Genomic DNA, 17401 nt, shown 5'->3' with positions numbered 1-17401 from the left:
TTGCATAGACATTAATATAACTACAGTTTAAGCACAGTAACCCTGATGTGATTTATTAAAAGGTTTTAAAAAACTAATATTTTAGCATCTTTCCTCTGATACTTTTCCTTCATTTATTTCAAAATGCTACGTACCAACGACGTGTTATAAACTAACATGAAGTATTAGAAAATAAAACATATTGACCTAAATCCTCCAGTATTTAAAGAGTTGAAAGTTCATCTTTAAATAACTTTGTGGCACAAATAATGTCACGGAAATCACGTAAATTTCTTATGTCCCAACACCACCTTTCCTAGCTGAAATTACCAGACTTTTTGTATATGTTTTGTAATCTAATATTTGCATTTAAAAATGCAAAATCGGAGGAATAAATTGCTGGAATACATTAATAAATTGTACATATATGTTTAAAGTTGTACAGTTTACATTAAATCCTCTTGGGTGTGGCAAGTGTTTACATTTTATTTTCCTCCAAGGGGTTCTAAAATAAAATTAAATGTTTTGCCTATATTTAGAGAATATATTTTCCTACAAAAACATGAATAAAATAAACATAAGCATCTCAAGGCTCAAGATTTTGATGGGCATCTTGAAAAAATGTTTTGGGTTTTTTTTTTTTATATATTCAAACAAAGAATAGTCTCAATTGAGAAGGACATGGACAAAGACATTATAAGACAGTAGCCTGGAGTTTTAGAAATTTTATAGTTAATTTCATCAAACCAAGCGCCTAACAAGCTTATTGGTTCTAGCATTTCAGAAAATAGAAATCCAATGATCAAATAAAAACATACTTCTTTACAAATCTGTGAAAATACCAGTTTAAAATAAATAGTTACACAGTGAAATTCAGAATTGGAAAGATCAGAGAAAATATACATAGTGAAATATTTTGAAGTAGAACCAATGAAAAAAGTGTGACTCCCATCGAAATCAATTATATTTACATCCCCCTGTTGACTGTTTATTCTAATTCTGATCTATCAAGTGGTTGAGAGAAATCCATAAAACACAGAAGCTTAGACTTAGCATTGATAAGGGAGAATAAATAAATTTACTTTGAATATCTGCATGCCTTGACAGTATCTAATCTGCAATTGCTTTCTAGGTCTTTGATGGGAATACCTCCTCTCTGCTTTCTAGATAACACATATGATTCCCTGTTAGGCCATGAAACAAAGTACAAATTCCCATTGCCATAGTTATACAACAAAACCCTCTTAAAACAACTGAATCTATGAGCATGGTATCCATCAAATAAGTAAAATGTTTTATTATATGGAATTTGGTTGCCATATTGACTAGGTCTAAATACGTAAAACAAAATTTAAAACTATGGAAATTATTTGAATAAATATGGCCTAGACTCTGCCCAAATAATTTAAGGCAATATTTGTACTCTGAAATTATCTAATTCTACATTTTATATAAATTTAAATAGTTTATATCTTTTTATAAATGATGAATATTTGATTAGTACTAAGGTAAAAATTAAATCAGTAAATAAGTATAGAGAGGGATGAGGAGGCATGGATATCAAATAAGAAAGACAGTGAAGGCCTCAGTTAGAAAGGAATATTTGAGCATAGTCTAGAAAGAGATAAGAGACTCCTCTGTCCTGATAATTTTACAGAATGGCATTCTAAGCAAAAGGACTAGCAAGTGCAAAGAAGCTGAGAAAGGAGTTGGCCCCAGATGTTGGAGGAAACAAGAAGAGACAAATATGTCTCCAACAAAAGAAATAAAAGTAAGAGATGAAGTCAGAAAAGTAAGAGGAGGACAAGTCGAAAGCAGATTTTATAGGTCTTGTGGGATCTTAAGGGAGCTGGGATTTTATTCTAAGTGAGAGGGAAAAACCACTGCAAGTTAAAGGGAGAGAAATTACATGAACCAACTAATTTTTCAGACCACTGTGGCTACTGTGTTAGGAACAATGTATATGGGCACAGAAGTGCAATCCAAGAGCAGAGTGAAAACAATTGCAATCCCCTACGTGTAAAATGTTGTTAATTTTGTCATCTTGGACTGAAAAATGAAGAACTAGGTCTTATGCTAGTTACATTCTGAAGACAAGGCAGACAGGAGTTGCTGATTGGTTGGGTATAAAGCATTAGAAAAAAAAAGGAGTCAAAACTGACTCCAAGATTTTTAGGTTGAACATCATGACTGATGATGTTGCTTTTATCTGAGATGGTGAAGATTGTGAGAACAGGTTTCAGGAGGGGAGTTCTGCAATTCAGTTTGGGGCAGGCAGACTTCGAGATGACTTAATAAATGCCATTGGAAATGGCTGAAAACATAGTTGAGTCTAAAATTCAGGAAAAAGATCTGTGGTAGAATTAAAACTTTGGGAGTTGACAGACTATCAATGTTATTTAAAGCTATAGTTAAATTAATGGCATGGTTATTTGAAAACTTTACTTGATATAACTTTCTCTGAAAGAAATCATTCTGACTTAAAAATGCTTATAACAAATATTTTGTTCTCTCAGATAATCAAAATAGATATCTTGGTCCAATATATTAATCCTCAGAAATAAATATCACTATATACCATTTATGTTCTAAATCATATTATAATTTGGGTAATAACAAGAACAGTCCCATTTTAAGGTTTAAAAATGTTAGGCTATTTCTTTTTCTTATAATAGATTTCATAAATACAGACACACGTTTGCTTAACATACCCCCTATAAAATAAGGTTATTCATTCATATATTTTTCAAGTCTATAATGACTATAACTCCATATCAAGTGTGACTTAAATGTATCATTGAGAACTACAAATGACTTTACAGTGGGTTGGCTATTCCAGCACAAGCAGCATGATCCCAGTTCCCTGGTTATTTGTCAGAGGATACAATGGTTACAATCGATTGGAACCACCTAGTGTGAATAGATATCAAAGTATGCACTGACCCTGCCAACTTAGCAGCCTCCCTGTACTTTTTAATTAGTCACATGATCCGTGCTATGCAGAAGAATATATCCATGTGGTCTTGTGTGAAGTGGCCCCTGTCCACTTCCCTAGCCCCAGCTTTCTCTTAATAGCACACATACTCCATCAGAATAGACTGGCTAGCTGTCTTTCTAGTCACAGCACCTAACACAGAGCATTGAAGAGAGTCATTTAATTTTCAAGGTTATCGAACAGCCTCAATTCTGAACTTTCTCATATAATAAACACCTATGAACTGAAAATCAAAAGCAGAAATAATATCACAACTCTGAGGAGGGAGGAGGAAAGAACAAATGCCACTTGAGAGTGTGATATTTGAAAAGTATGGAATTTCTGATTTATAAGTAGCCAAAGTTATTAAAACATGTTTATTGTAAAATTAAAATTATTTTCAATACAATTATTCAAATTTACTGTTTAAAAGAGCAATGCTCATCAACATTTAGTTTATTACATGCTATAGAAAGGATGACATTTAAAAAGTGTCTATATCATAATCAGCTAATCTATTTACATCACTTTTGCAGAGTCACTGCTGTTTGGCAATGGGGTATTTATCAAATGTTTTGCACAGAGCAGATAAATAACCTTTCACTTGACTTCCAATGCCCTGTTACACAAGCTAGGCACATTGCGATTTTTGCATATATTTATTTCCTGTTATAGAAGGTTCATAAACTCTTAGTTGTGCAAAAAAAATTATCCATGGAGCTTTATGAAACACCTATGCTTGGATGGTGTAAAAATCTACTCAATCAAAATCCACAGGAATGAACTGAAAATGATTGTGATATTAAGCAGGGAAGATTACCCCTATCTTCTTGATTTTAATAAAAATTCCTTGCTAATGAGTTTATTAAATCATTTAATAAATATGTATTGGTCATCTGTTATACTCTAGGTATGGTACTAAATGCCAGAATTTATGGAGATTAAAAAAAGATGCATTCTCTACTTTCATTTTAGAATAAAAAATGTTCTGTAATATGTATTCAAGTTTAGAGTAAGTACAGTGTGCTTTAGGATGCTATGCAAGGTCAACTACCCCAGTCTTCAATTTTGAGAAGAGGTTTTCCTAGAGGAGATAATATCTAAAGACTTAGTAAAAAGTAATGGTAAGCAGATTCAGAGAGTGTTCAGGGTGAAAATCATAGCTTGCTTGGAGGCAAAACAGAGACTGACTTTCACAGAAAATCACAATGGTGTTGTTATCAGTAAAAAAAACCCTGTTCAATATACTTCTGTAGACACTGGCAATAATTGATATATATAACCTTACATCAAATCCCAGGTTGTTAGTTAGGTCGTTGAAGAGCAATTCACTAGAGCTGCAACTAACACTTTCACTTCATTCAACAAAGATTTATCAAATGCTTTTACTGTGTGACAGGCTCTGTCCTGTATACTTGGGACACACTAAATAAAGATACCTATCAGTGATTTTAATGTGTCTAAAATTGCAATGGATAGAAATAGAATATGAAAAAAATATAAATTTCTTCCCAAACAGTTTAGAACTACTGTCTATCAATCATATTAAGCACTTGAAACATTATATACGTCTTGCTTAAAGGTGGTACTTCCTAACATAATTAATTATATTTATAATATAAAAATTAGTTTCTAACCTGAAGAATGAGTTTACTAAAAATAATCTTAAAGCAATAAATATAGACTACTCTTTCTAATAGTTATTAGGAGCATGAGCAAACTGTTTTCCAGATGAAGGAAGCTAGAGAGAAATTCCAATCCATTCGCTTTCAGAGAATGACTAAGAAAAAGGGAGTGGGGATCCAGTTACTACTGTTGACATGACAAGAGGTCACTTCACACCACTTCAAGTTAGCTAGAGTTTAACCTTGTTCCAGTCTGCTGGGCAAAGTGCGAAGATACTTAATAATCTAAATAGTGACTACATCAAATAATGTGCATTCTGGCATCTCAGTAGACATTGGGGACAGAAATAAAATTAAATCACATTCATCACCTCCAGCAACTTCTACAAGAAGACCAACACATAAATGAGTACTTTTTCTTGCAAACCATGTATCTTTCAGTTACAGTCTCCCAGTAGATAGATTACATCTCAAACAGGTTTAAGATAATGAGATCTGACACTTTTATACTAAAGGCATTAAGCATATGCCCATACATCAATCCCCCCAAATGGAATAGACCTATTGTTTCTTGCAATGGATCCTTATTAGAATAGGCAGCAATGTGAAAGTGTCCTTGTTACTTAATGAGATTAAGCCCACCCTAATCTGAATGTTGAAAGCCAACAGATATAGCTGTCAACTTCTCAACTTAGTCAAAGGAAACAAAGTAACATTTGCTGCCTTACAGAAACTCCCCTTTGGGTTTTCCACTATTGTTAGGACTTAGGTTTGTCCATAAAATGGTAAGAGTGATCAATGGCCTCCACCACTGAACTTTAGTGCAGGCTGAAGAGCTACCTATATTATAACATCACCTTTTACCAAGACCTCTTTATGTATCTATCTCCTTACTGGCATTTGAGTTAATCACACAAATGACATAATGTTCACTGTTGCAGCTGCATGAATTGTGGATTAAAAATATTAGACTCCAGGGCACCATATCATAAGGTAAGTCAGGGAGGCTGTGTAGAAGCATTAGAACAGAGAATAAAGCAAATATGGACAGCAATCAAAGGCAAGGACTCTGGAGCAAAATTGTCTGAGTTTGAATCCTGAGTCTATCCCACAGTAGCTGTGTGCCTTAGGCGAGGTAACTAACCTCTCTTTTCAATTTCCTCATGGGTAATATGAAGATTTTAATATTAGCGTACTTCCAGGGCAATTGTCAGAACAAAATGAGATTCTGTATGAAGTAGTGCTTACAACAACAGGACCTGGTATATCTCGAGCATGCATTCAGTGTTGGATCTTACTATCATATCTGCCTGGCAATATGAAGCTTGAGCTCAATGAAGTATGAAAAGGCAATTGCTAGATGGATGAGTAGGAAACAGCTATTCCAGGCAAAGAGAATCGTGTTAAAGAGAGGGGATGCTATGCACACGAAGTTTAACATGGCTGAAGTGCAGGATAAATGGGAGTGGGGTTGAAGCAGGTGCGAAACGCTGGTCATGAACCTGGACATGCAGAGGGGCCACCTCCTGAAGGGCACTCTACATCATGCTAAGCCACTGGACAGTACATTTATCTTCAAAACCAGTGAAGAATGTTGAAGACTCATCAGTGATCAAAAGGAAGAGTGACAGCAAGTAGTGAATTGCACTCCACTGTTAAGACTCTAGTCTAAAGAGAAAAGTCAGGGGAAACACCACTTGAATGCTTCTGGGTCTTCTTTCTCTGTAGAGCTATCTAGGAGCACACAGTACAAAAGTGTACTAGAACTTAGTAGCTGTGTCGGGGTTTGCAACTACTGCTCTGTCTGGCAGTCATCCTTTCGGGAAGTTGTTTTTGAAAAGCTGAGTGAGGAAGGAAAGCCAACTACCTCATACAGTCTAAGGTTCACTCCTTTAAGCCCGGATGTCAGCTTTCCAGTCAGACGGAGAGGAAGGAAGCTTCCACTGACACTCTATGCGCTCAGGTTCTATGAATAGAGACCTTCATTTGCCGGTACGGTCCAGGGCCATTCAAGAGCAATTAAATTTGGTTGAAATAAGAAAGAAATGCTTTTTAAGGAAAACAAGAAGGTTTGAGGGGATTGCAAAGTTGATTGTGCTAAAGCACTTTTACACAGGTTTGTTTTAGTTCTCAATTGTCAAGTCGTATTTAAGCTGGTCTCTTACTCTGAAACATGATAACCTTTCTTTTCTCTGAGTTCTTTCTCTTAAATTAATAGCACTGTCTCTAATTCCACACGCAGCAAGCAAAGAGTTTATTTTACCAGATAACAGTAGGTCTGGTGATCAGCCAATGTCTAAGGAACCACTAGCCAAGTCAGTAGTAGGCCAAAGACTGTAACTGATAAATAGATATTACTCACTAAATCACTTTAAAATTGACTTTCATCTTCTCTACCAGTTAGTATTATTCACGTTGAGTTCTAACGCAATTGAAAGTAGAAAAGAAAAAAACTTATCTATAAAAATTAAATTGTATTAGGATTTTGAAAGAAGGAAAAATAAATATATGATTCATTATAATATAGAAGGCAGTTTAAAATGAAAAAAGAAAATTTTAGGTTCTGAATTAAATTGCAAGATAAATTAGAAGAAAAAAGTCCAAAGTAGGGACATCATCCTAATATACTAAAATCTACGCTGCAAACTGCATTAAAAGTTGACTCTTCGATGAGAATTTAGGGAACACTGCAACATTTTATAGCGTGTCTGGATATCTCCTTCCTTCTTTGGTAAGGAACAAAACTTCAATTGGTCAAAAAAAAAAAAGTTTACTTTCTTCTCACCACTCCCAACTCAGGTCACATTTCCCCAACATTACATGAGGGAAGTAGAGGAGCGAAAGCACAAATGCAGATCAGCTCTCAGCCTCCACTTTGTAGTTGTCTTGAATTCCTAATAATTTTACACATACATATACTACATGTATATTTATATAGTATATGTATGTGTGTATATATAGTATATGTATACACTACATGTAATTATGTCTTTTATTAACATATAAAAGACAAAACATATTATTATATGTAGTATATATATATCATCCAATCAATCTAAAATCAACACGAAAAGCATATAAATTTGACATTATTTGCCTTATGTTAAATAAATATATAATTTTCTCTGCTTCCTGAAAATTCAAAGTTGTGCCTGGTCCTCCATTAACAACTTTAGAGAGGATAAAAAACTATATTCTTAATCCAGCCACAAATGTATACAAAAACTATTTTCCAACTATTATTCTTCCTATTCTGATACAGATAACCTTATAGAATCACATAATTAGGTATATTAACAATACTACTAATCAAAAATTACCTTTCTCCGAACTCCTATTGAGGAATTTTTAAATGCCTTCTATAACTCTCTTTCCTATTCATTTTTTTTTTCTTTGTCAGTCATTTTCTCTTAACCCATCTTCTCGCTAATCTCTCCAGCACCTACATTTAAGTAACACTTGGTCATTCTATATTCCATAAGTACATGTACCTTTCAGTAATACTTGGTCATTCCATAGAGTCTCAGACTACTATTATTTAAAGTTATTTTTATCACTATTGCAGATCTTCATGCTACTCACTTAGAAAAACCTTAGAATAGTTTTATGTTTTTATAAGAAAGTATTCAGCTAACAACTATTTCTGTGCCTTAGTTTCCTCATTAGTAAAGTAAGAAGGTAGTATACAGAAGCAATTTTTATAATTTCTATGCCAAACATTCTCTTAAAAAATTTAAACACCTTTTCTTCCTTTGAAAAATTCAGATTTTCATTACACAGACACTCAACCAAGCTTGATTTGAGTCTATTTGTTATCATTAAATAACAGTAAATTGACCAAAGTGAAGAGAATTTGTTCCAGAAAAGAAGCACATTAAAAAAAAAAGGTGAATAATTAGATGAGTTTTTTTTTTTTTTGTCAGAAATCCTGCCTACAAATCTGAAAAGAGGTTCATGATTACCTTGATATATTTTAGGGATAACTTAACTTGAATAATGTGCTCCTACTAGTTTAGTCGCAAAGTGAGGCAAACACAGAACCTACAAAATTAATAAAGAAATTGTAAGCAATCATACTATCTAGGTATATACAGTTCTAATTTTGCAATTTCATACTTTTGTCTACGACTGTGAGAAGACCACTTAGAGAGTACTTTTTATAAAGTAGACTCGGTTAAATATTAATTATAAAGTAAATTGCCACTTTAAGATATCAACAAACAAGGCAAAAGTCATAGACGATTTCGTGAAAGTATCTATAATAAACCGAATATATCGGTGCCACCTAAACCGAGGCTAACTGTATAAAACATGCAGAAAGATGCTTCTCATAAAATACTTATTTTTCTTTATTGTTTCTCTATTACAGACTTTGTCAATTTTGATTTGAAAAACAAATGGAAAGACAATATTAATAATTCCAGTGGACACTGTGTTTCTTATCAAAAGTATATCTGATCTTTTAACTGATTTCTGATTAAGTAACCACAGGGACAAACTTGATCTCTTTGCAAAGATGGATGAAGCACATACTCTGGAAGCCAGCACCATTTCACCTGCAGATCCCGGGCGCTCAAAACAACACTTCAGCAGGGCTCACTACCAATTGCTGACAAGCTTTGAAAGCTTCTCACAAAATTAATCGACTTTTTGCAAGAATAGTATTGGTTCAACCCCCAAAGGTTAAATACCATTTTAATTAGTAAAAAAATGATTCAATTAGATAATATTTTCCCCAGTACTCAGTTATAGCTTAACTCATTTTAAAAACTCTTAAAACCATCTATCTTAATACAATCACAGTGTAGTCTCTATAGAGTCCAGGTAAATCTCAGGTCCTATCCATAATAGGTCATGGACTAATTGATAGAGAAATCCATAAATTTCTGAGATAAAACACTTATAGGCAAGTATATGAAACATAAAATTCAAGTTAATGCAAATGAACATATTATAAAAATAACACTTTTATACTAAATCATAATAAATACTAAAATTTTGACTAAGGATGTTAAAGTTTATCAAGTTGTAGAGTTTAGATTTGCAAGGTAAAATAATATTACTCTTTGTGAAATTATAAATTTTTTTTTAATTCATTCATTCCAAGAACTTTTCTCTGTAAGGCTAGATGCTTCAGGATTCTAACTATACTTTCTTTAGAGTCTAATGTATTATGAACTCGTAACTTTTTAAGGTTTTAATATTTTTAATCCCAGAAATACACATTTTAGATGAAAATAGGCTGTTTTAAGTTATCTTTGGATTTAGTAATCAAATCACACCACTGCCTCTCAATGAAATCAGTACATTATAGTAGAATGCCTGTATATAACACTTTATCTAGAAACTGGAATCAAATCGTACTCATTATTTTTTCAATTGCAAATCTAAAGGCTTGTATGAGAACTACACACCGGGTGCATTTTTTCCTTTGTGTGATGATTCAGACCAGTGTTTCTTTTTCAGCATTAACACACTATTATTTCCTTTCTAAGGTTTATAAAGTGGCAAGAATGCCTATAGGTAGATGTAAATAAATATCTAGGTTCCCATTAAGCAACAAGCACCTAGCAATTTGGTTGAAAGAACACCAAATCTTACAATATGACTGTCTATAAACGATCATAGAACTTTCAAGACACTTCATCAGAAAAGACAAACAGAAACAACATATGATCCTTACATTTGCTATTTCTCACATTACTTGGCTTTATAATAATAGGGAAGGTTCTTTTTCCATCGTTTATTTGACATGGTACTAGCATGTTTGTTTAAAAGTGTTTCGGGTATGTAACTAGATTGAAAAGAGAAAATTATACATTACATGGGTAAAAGTTCGATTTTTTAGATATCCTTAGAATTTTAAGGAAAAGAAACATAAATCTCTTCAGGAAGTAATCTCTGAATGTCTACAATGGTGTCTCTTGAGTTTATATTTCATCTTTCATTGAAGAAAGTCTGAGTTTCTATGTTTTTAAATAAATAGTTGCCATTATGATACTTTTGTCTACATACGTGCATGACACGCAAAAAAAGAAGCGGTATCTCTGTTCCTGTTTAATTGAGTGTACTTTTCCAGCATCGCTGTGGTTAAGATTTTAAGAGGCCTCATTTGCTAAGGCAGATGCTTGGATTCCAAATAAAAAACAAAACCAGCAGAGGGCAGAACTGCTGACAGAATTGACCAATCCAGCTGATGACCAGGTACCAAAGGTAAAATGCAAACTTTTGATGGATTCCACTTTCAAAGACTACTATTTTTCCTTGAAAATGTAGAAATAAACGAATCGAAATAATTAGCATAACTTATTTCAAAATTCAAATATAGTCCTCATGAGGCTCTGACTGTCTTCACCAGGAAAAGTCACACAGAGGAATAATCCAGCGCGGCCTGATTCCAGGGAAGGTGAAAGTCACTGAGTTTGGGGAAGGAGCACGGACCTGGCTTCGCAGAGTTCGGCCTCCGGCAGCGCTAACTCCCATTAGAGAGAGCTCAGATTTTGGCATCTACCAGGGCCAGACTCAGGTTTCTGCTAAAGCCTGCGCATTTGGGGTTGACCATTTCTTTCTCTCTCAGCCAATTCTTGCCATCCTCCTTCTTACTGCCACTGCTCTGTACACGTTTAACAGAGCATGCTTTTCTACCCTAAGCTCTGTGGGCTCCCTTAACTCCAAAGTCATTCTCCCGCCAGCCGTGTCTACAGCACCTAACGGACCGCTCCAGCCAGATGCCTTTGCAGGAAAGGGCGGGGGCAGGGGAGAGAGGAGGTGGAGGGAGGAGCGAAGTCGCTCTCCCTCCTTGGGTACTGACAGGGCTGCAGTCTTCCCAACAGGTCTGGTCATTGAATATTTGGTGGTGCCACGTAGGAACTTTTCCTTACCTCTCTCCTCCCATCCAACTCCAGGCCCCCTCCCCTTCCCTCCCAATCCCTATTCCTCCTCCCCCACCCCATCTGCTTGGCCAGTTTCATCATTCTCCATGAAAACTGCACGTCCAACCTGCAAGAAGGGGGGAGGGGGGCCTAAGCGGGGAGGAGGAACTAAAATTGAAGGAAAAGTGTTTTCTCTATCTTCAACCCGTTCCTTACAACCTGCCAATTTTTTCCACTTACAATCTCTTCAAAATGCCACACACACAAAGTGTTCTCAGTCTTCCAGATTCATCCCCGTGCTTTCTCTTAAATCCCTAAAAGTAAAACAGCCTGGTTCTCACTTATTCCAGACAAAGAACTTTATCAAGGTTCATTTTATACCCCTTCTCTATATTTTCTCCTCAGTTCACCCTTAAAAAGATATTTCCATTGGCTAGAACCTGAAGAAACCAGATGTGTTAAAGGGGAGTCTAAGGACTGATCCTCAAACAAAAGCTTTGTACAACTGCTCTTGTGTTCAAGGGAATATTTTTCCTCCTTTCAAAGACGCTGGAAAGTGGCGAGGGGCATTTCAGCCGGCTCTGTGCCTGACAGATCTTTTTTCCAGCTCTCTTTTCTCCCATTACTGTCCCGCCTACATCCATCTCTCGCTCTCCAATCTTCACTTCCAACCTGGTGGCAGTTGCAATCTGCAATCTGGATTTTATTTAACAGAATTTTTTTGGGGGGGGTGGGCGGGGGTAGGCACCGAGGGGGAGGGGCACAGAAGGAGAATGACCGACGGCGATCTCCCACCTCCCCAAGTCCATTTTTTCTTACCTCCTCTGACCTCTCTAGCCTGGAAGAAGGACGTCAGTGCGAGGGTTGTTACGGTGAGGTCCCAGAGCCACCGTTTCGTTTTCCACCTAGAGGACCACCGCTCCATCTCCGAGCCCCGCACTCACAACTGTGAACTCAACCCACGAAATTGCGATGACAGACCAACTTCGTCCCTTCCAAGGTATCGTCGGGGATGTTTGCTACACAGCCATTGGCGAGGGAGAGGGGGAAAAATCAAATGCCTCTTTCTTTTAAATTTGATGGTTTGCTTCCTTCCTGTCTCGCGCCCCCTCCTCTCCCTCTCGGTTGGCCCCGCCGGCCGGGACCCTCCGATGCGTCCTCTGCGGGGCCCTGACTTCAGACTGGAGGCAGATGAGGGGCTTCAACCAAAAATCTGGGAGGACTGCGTGCCCCTAAAGGCTTCATGCCGTCAGTGGGCCGGACGAGAGGCTCCGGGCAGCCCCCTCCTCCGCCCACTCCCCTCGCGTGCCCCCCTTACCCCGGGCGAAACTGACGAGCCGGCTGAGGGTCAGACCCAATCACGCGTCTCGCGGGCCGCGCGGGGCCCGCCCCCCTCTCCCGGTGCCCAGGAATCGGGACTCCGGGCAAGCCCAGCCCACCGACCAGCCCCCACCTCCTCGCGCCTCTGCTCCCTCCTCTCCTACCCAAACTCCCGAGAAAAATGGGAGGGAGTTACGGGGGGCGCGTGCTTGGCTCCTGCACGTTGGGAATGAAAGGAATTGCAGGAGATCCCGGAGCCCACAGAGTTTTCAAGGAGCTTCTGTATTCAATAAAAACAGCTACTTGTCTGCTTGCACCCGTCTGTGAGCCTCTACTTGGTCGGCGGGGGAGGGAAGGAGCCCAGCGACTGATCCTCCACACCGCTGAAGTCCTGGGCTGGCAGCGGTAACCTTATCCTTGTGCAAAAATCTGCTTCTTATACCAGACGTAGAACCAGCGGACTCATTGCTCTGCATGCTCCGAAGTTCGTTCTCTCTCTCTCTCTTTCTCTCTCTCTCTCTCTCTCTGTCTTAACCTTGGAATTAGAAGAAAGGGATGAAGGTGAGAGGGACTCAAAAGGTCAACACCTATGATCTTACAGGGGAGCTTTCCTTTGAGATCTGAAACTGACGGGTTTTTCTTTTAAATGTTCAAGTTTTGCATTAGCTTCATTGGGAGGCTCGTCTCTTAAAGAGCTGAATGTACTCTAAGGCAGGAGAGAAAGAAATGTATGGGAACTGACATTAAGGGGTTGGGTAATTTAATTTCCAGCTGATTCTGCCCTGACCCCAGAAGAGAGAATGGAGTGGGAGGAGAAAAGACTAGGAAAGCAACTAGCAGAGATCTCCAAGCGGCCTTAGGCCCACAGCTCATAAAGGGCCTCAGGAGCTGAAAACATGGTCACTCCACAGTGAAAATAATTGAGGGGCAGGATTCTAGAGTCCTTCCATCCCCTTCCTCAAAGTTATCCACTTAAGCCTGGAATATGGATTCCCTGGTCATTTTTTCCACGTTTAAATTATTCCCTCCTGTTGGCTCCTTTTTATTTCTTAATATTGCCTAAGATGTCTCTCAAAAATTTTCTAGAACAGAGCCCAACAAGGTGCCAGCATACATTAGGCCCTCCATATAGATGTGTTGAGTGAATGAATACATTTTCCAGATGACAAAGACTGGAAGCTTTAGCCGAGACCTATGCTGAATGGTTAAGATGTTTCAATGCTTAAGAGTTCTCAACTAAGTTTATGAGGCACACATGTCCCTTAAACTTTAGAAACTCAATTTTCTATATGCCTCAATTTTCTATATAGAAATATTCCATTTATGTGGTTTAAGAGATGGAAGGTGTTCAGAGACTAGATCGAGGCCCAAAATGGAATTGTTTAACAATGTATAGAAAAGGCATATAAAATGAGGACAGCAACTAAAAAATACCTTCAACATGATGGTCACTCTCTGTGACAAAGAACCATTCCCACCTCAAGAAGTTTACATCTTAGATAACAGGTCAAAAAATACTTTATATTGGTAATGCTGCTGGCAGAATGTTGGGGATGCCTTATGTCAGCTGCAGAGAAATATCACCAGCTTTTTAGATGACAATCTCAAGTTGTTAATATAATTTAATAAAATAATTCAAGATCTTGTGTTTGAATGTGGAATGGACAATTACAAATTAAGACCCTTATGGTGGAAATATATACATAGGTCAATTTACCATCTTCATTATTCGTCATCTTTTCGAAATGAAAAATTTGTGTTTTTTCAGTTTCCACACTTCGAAACATGATTTTTCTGTCCAATTCTTTGTATATTTTTAAACTTGTTCTGTAGGTCTTCTCTTAAATGTAAAATAGTGACATTAATATAAAGTTTAGAAATATATATTTGTGAAGGTACCAGAATCCTAAACCAATTCGTGCTAAAGTTATAGTGCTTGCAGCAGCACATAAAAATGGTGTTCCAAATTGTTTATCAATAGCTTTCATGATTTATTGAGAATTTCCTGGCCATATACTGTTCTAGAAGGTGAGAAATGATGCTATCAGTCTAGCAAGCCCCATCTTCTGGTTACATGTCAGGCCTTCTCACAGTGGGGAAAGGGTCCTTTCAGGCAAAGTGTTGAGTAAGCAGATTTATTACTATCTTATGCTCTCTATACTCTGTGGTCTGAATTCCTTTGGCCACTGCCCAACCAGGCATAACCTGGGTCTGAATTAATGCCTCTGGAAGGAAATATGCAGATTCATACTAAGAAATGTTAATTATGTCTAACCCCTCTATTCTGTAGCTAGCTGCCAGATCTAGAGCCTCCCAGGAACCTGCCCACACATTTACAGAAGATGAATTTGGTGAAAGGAGGGAAGCTAGAAGAGACTTCATGACCTTCAACTTTGCATGGAATAAATTCCAGGGACATTGTTTCTAGGCCACCTTTCAGCCAGTCTTTGTTAACTGTTTATGCATAGATTTGAAATATACTAGGCAGTATGACAGTTTTCCTGACATGGTTTTTAATTTGGAGCACTATTAGCTATATAACTTTTCTTATCTTGTCATGTTAAAAAAAAAAAAAAAAAACCATGTTTAAAGATATTTCTTCAGTTTGTAGAACTCGTTCTGATTGCAAGCCTTTCAAAAACAAGATGGAAACAGTTTAGAGAAAAAAAATTATTTCCTTCATAACAGTATTTTTAATCAATTTGTCCATCTTGGCTTATCAGAGAATCTGAGATCATAATTTGATAATTGATTGGAAGGTCAGTTTATGAAAACAAATGTTCTAGACGATCTTTAGAGTTCATGGAGCTGTATTAAGCATTGTGAAAAGCTCACAGATCTCCGTTAATATCTTCACAAATCTCTAGGGATCCGAAGATACAGATTGAGAACCAATGTTTTACATATTGAGATCTCAATAAGCAAACTGGGACTGAGATCTCAATAAGCAAACAGCAATAGGGTATTGGAGGTAGAGAGAACTCTGTAATAAGGAATAAATTACCACAGGTAGAATTAGGGGCAAGGAAAAAATAGATGTAGACAGATACATCATATTTTAAATCTTTTGGCATTTATTTATTTTTTCTCGAACTGAGTTAGCTTCTTGAACACATTAACAGACCAAACTTCTCATCTAAAGATTCTATTTTATCATTGAAATTGGGCTGACTTTGGATTCCTCTGAGGAGGTTCTGTATGTTATTTTTGTATGTTATTTTGTTAAGTAGAGAGACATTTTCTCCAAATCCTTTACTATAACTGAAACCATTGCATCAACTTTTACTTATTGAATGAGAAATAATTACAGAGGTGGGAAACTCTTGCACACATCAGAAATACTTAAAATGTTTCAAAGAAAATTGCTGTTGAGTGTAATCCCTCTCTTACTGTGCCTAATGGTTTGTCTTTCTTGCCCTTTTCTGAACTTAGGTCAAATATTTTAAGAAATGACTAAGCAGTTTGACATTTATTTTACGGTTTTTCTAATACATCAGTGTATTAGTCTCTGTTTAAAAATGGAGTTGGTCACTCTTACCTCACAGATGGACCATTGTATTGTACAAAGTGGGGTAGAAAAAGGAGAGAGAAGTTTACTTCCATAGTTGAGCCTCACTCCTCAGTTACTCCACAGTGATGATTAGATATTTTTCATCACTTTTACTGTGAAATAACATACAGAACTTCAGAAGAATCCAAATTTAGCCCAATTTTCATGATAAAACAGAATCATTAGGTGGAAAGTTTGGTCTATTGAAGTGCTGAAAGAGCCCACTCAAAGATGAGAGACCCACCCTGTTTAAAAGAACCTGAAAGAAAATCAATTCTAAATGAACCCCAACATCCAAGGAATATAGCCTTGTACACTCATGTACATCTCTCTTAAATATACCCTTTAGTTAGCTATCGTAGTCCTTTATCATAATTGTCCAAAATTGGAAGGAATAGAGAACAGAATAATTTGAGGTAAAAACTTAGATATTTTTTGGAACTTTGTCAAGATATTTTTACTCTCTGTATTTTTTTTTCTCCTTAATTGAATGGATTCAGCATTTACAAAGCTCCTGTGTGTCAGCAAAGATACAACAAGACTTTTACAAAGTGGTGTAGAATATCACCGACATCTCTATCCATAGAGGTAGAAGACGGAGGTAAGGGGCACTCAAACATTTTTGGTGAAACATGTGCCACAGCCAAAGGAAGTATCGCACCAATAATATAACCCAATGAGGTTTCACTGTATAAAGCATCCCGAGTATCATTTGAACAGTAATTGCCTTGATTCACACTGGCTATTCCTAATAAAATATAAGGTTGCTGAAGGTAAGTATTTTAGCTACTTTGAAGGGATTATTTACTCTTAAGAATTTACTCATAACAATTTTACAAATACTTTTTTAAAATTTAATTTTGGTAGTAAAATGAAAATGTGCAAATAGTTTTTCTTTGACACATGATTTCATAATACGACTAATAAAAGGCAAGAAGATGACCTAATATATCATCGCACTTTCTGAAAGACGTCAAACCCTGTTTTCCAACTCTACCATATCTTCACAGATTGATCTGTCCCAATAGCACTAGTCAGTATTCTTGACTTAGAATAAATATTATTTCCAGACAACCATATG

The 17401-nt window shown here is 36.7% G+C and overlaps 1 protein-coding gene across 1 annotated transcript in view; it reads right to left on the bottom strand.

Moving 5' to 3' along the window:
• COL11A1 (collagen type XI alpha 1 chain) overlaps nucleotides 1-12678 on the bottom strand; it is a 182360-nt gene extending 169682 nt beyond the window's left edge. Inside the window, exon 1 of the mRNA XM_011368217.2 lies at nucleotides 12270-12678. Within this exon, the coding sequence (XP_011366519.1) occupies nucleotides 12270-12375 (106 nt within the window). The 5' untranslated portion in view covers nucleotides 12376-12678. The remainder of the gene's footprint in view (nucleotides 1-12269) is intronic.
• Between the last annotated feature and the right edge of the window lie 4723 nt (nucleotides 12679-17401).

The sequence above is a fragment of the Pteropus vampyrus genome, unplaced genomic scaffold (assembly GCF_000151845.1).
Source record: "Pteropus vampyrus isolate Shadow unplaced genomic scaffold, Pvam_2.0 Scaffold6, whole genome shotgun sequence".
In the NCBI taxonomy this organism is placed as follows: Eukaryota; Metazoa; Chordata; class Mammalia; order Chiroptera; family Pteropodidae; genus Pteropus; species Pteropus vampyrus.
This window is presented reverse-complemented; position numbering and strand designations above follow the sequence as displayed.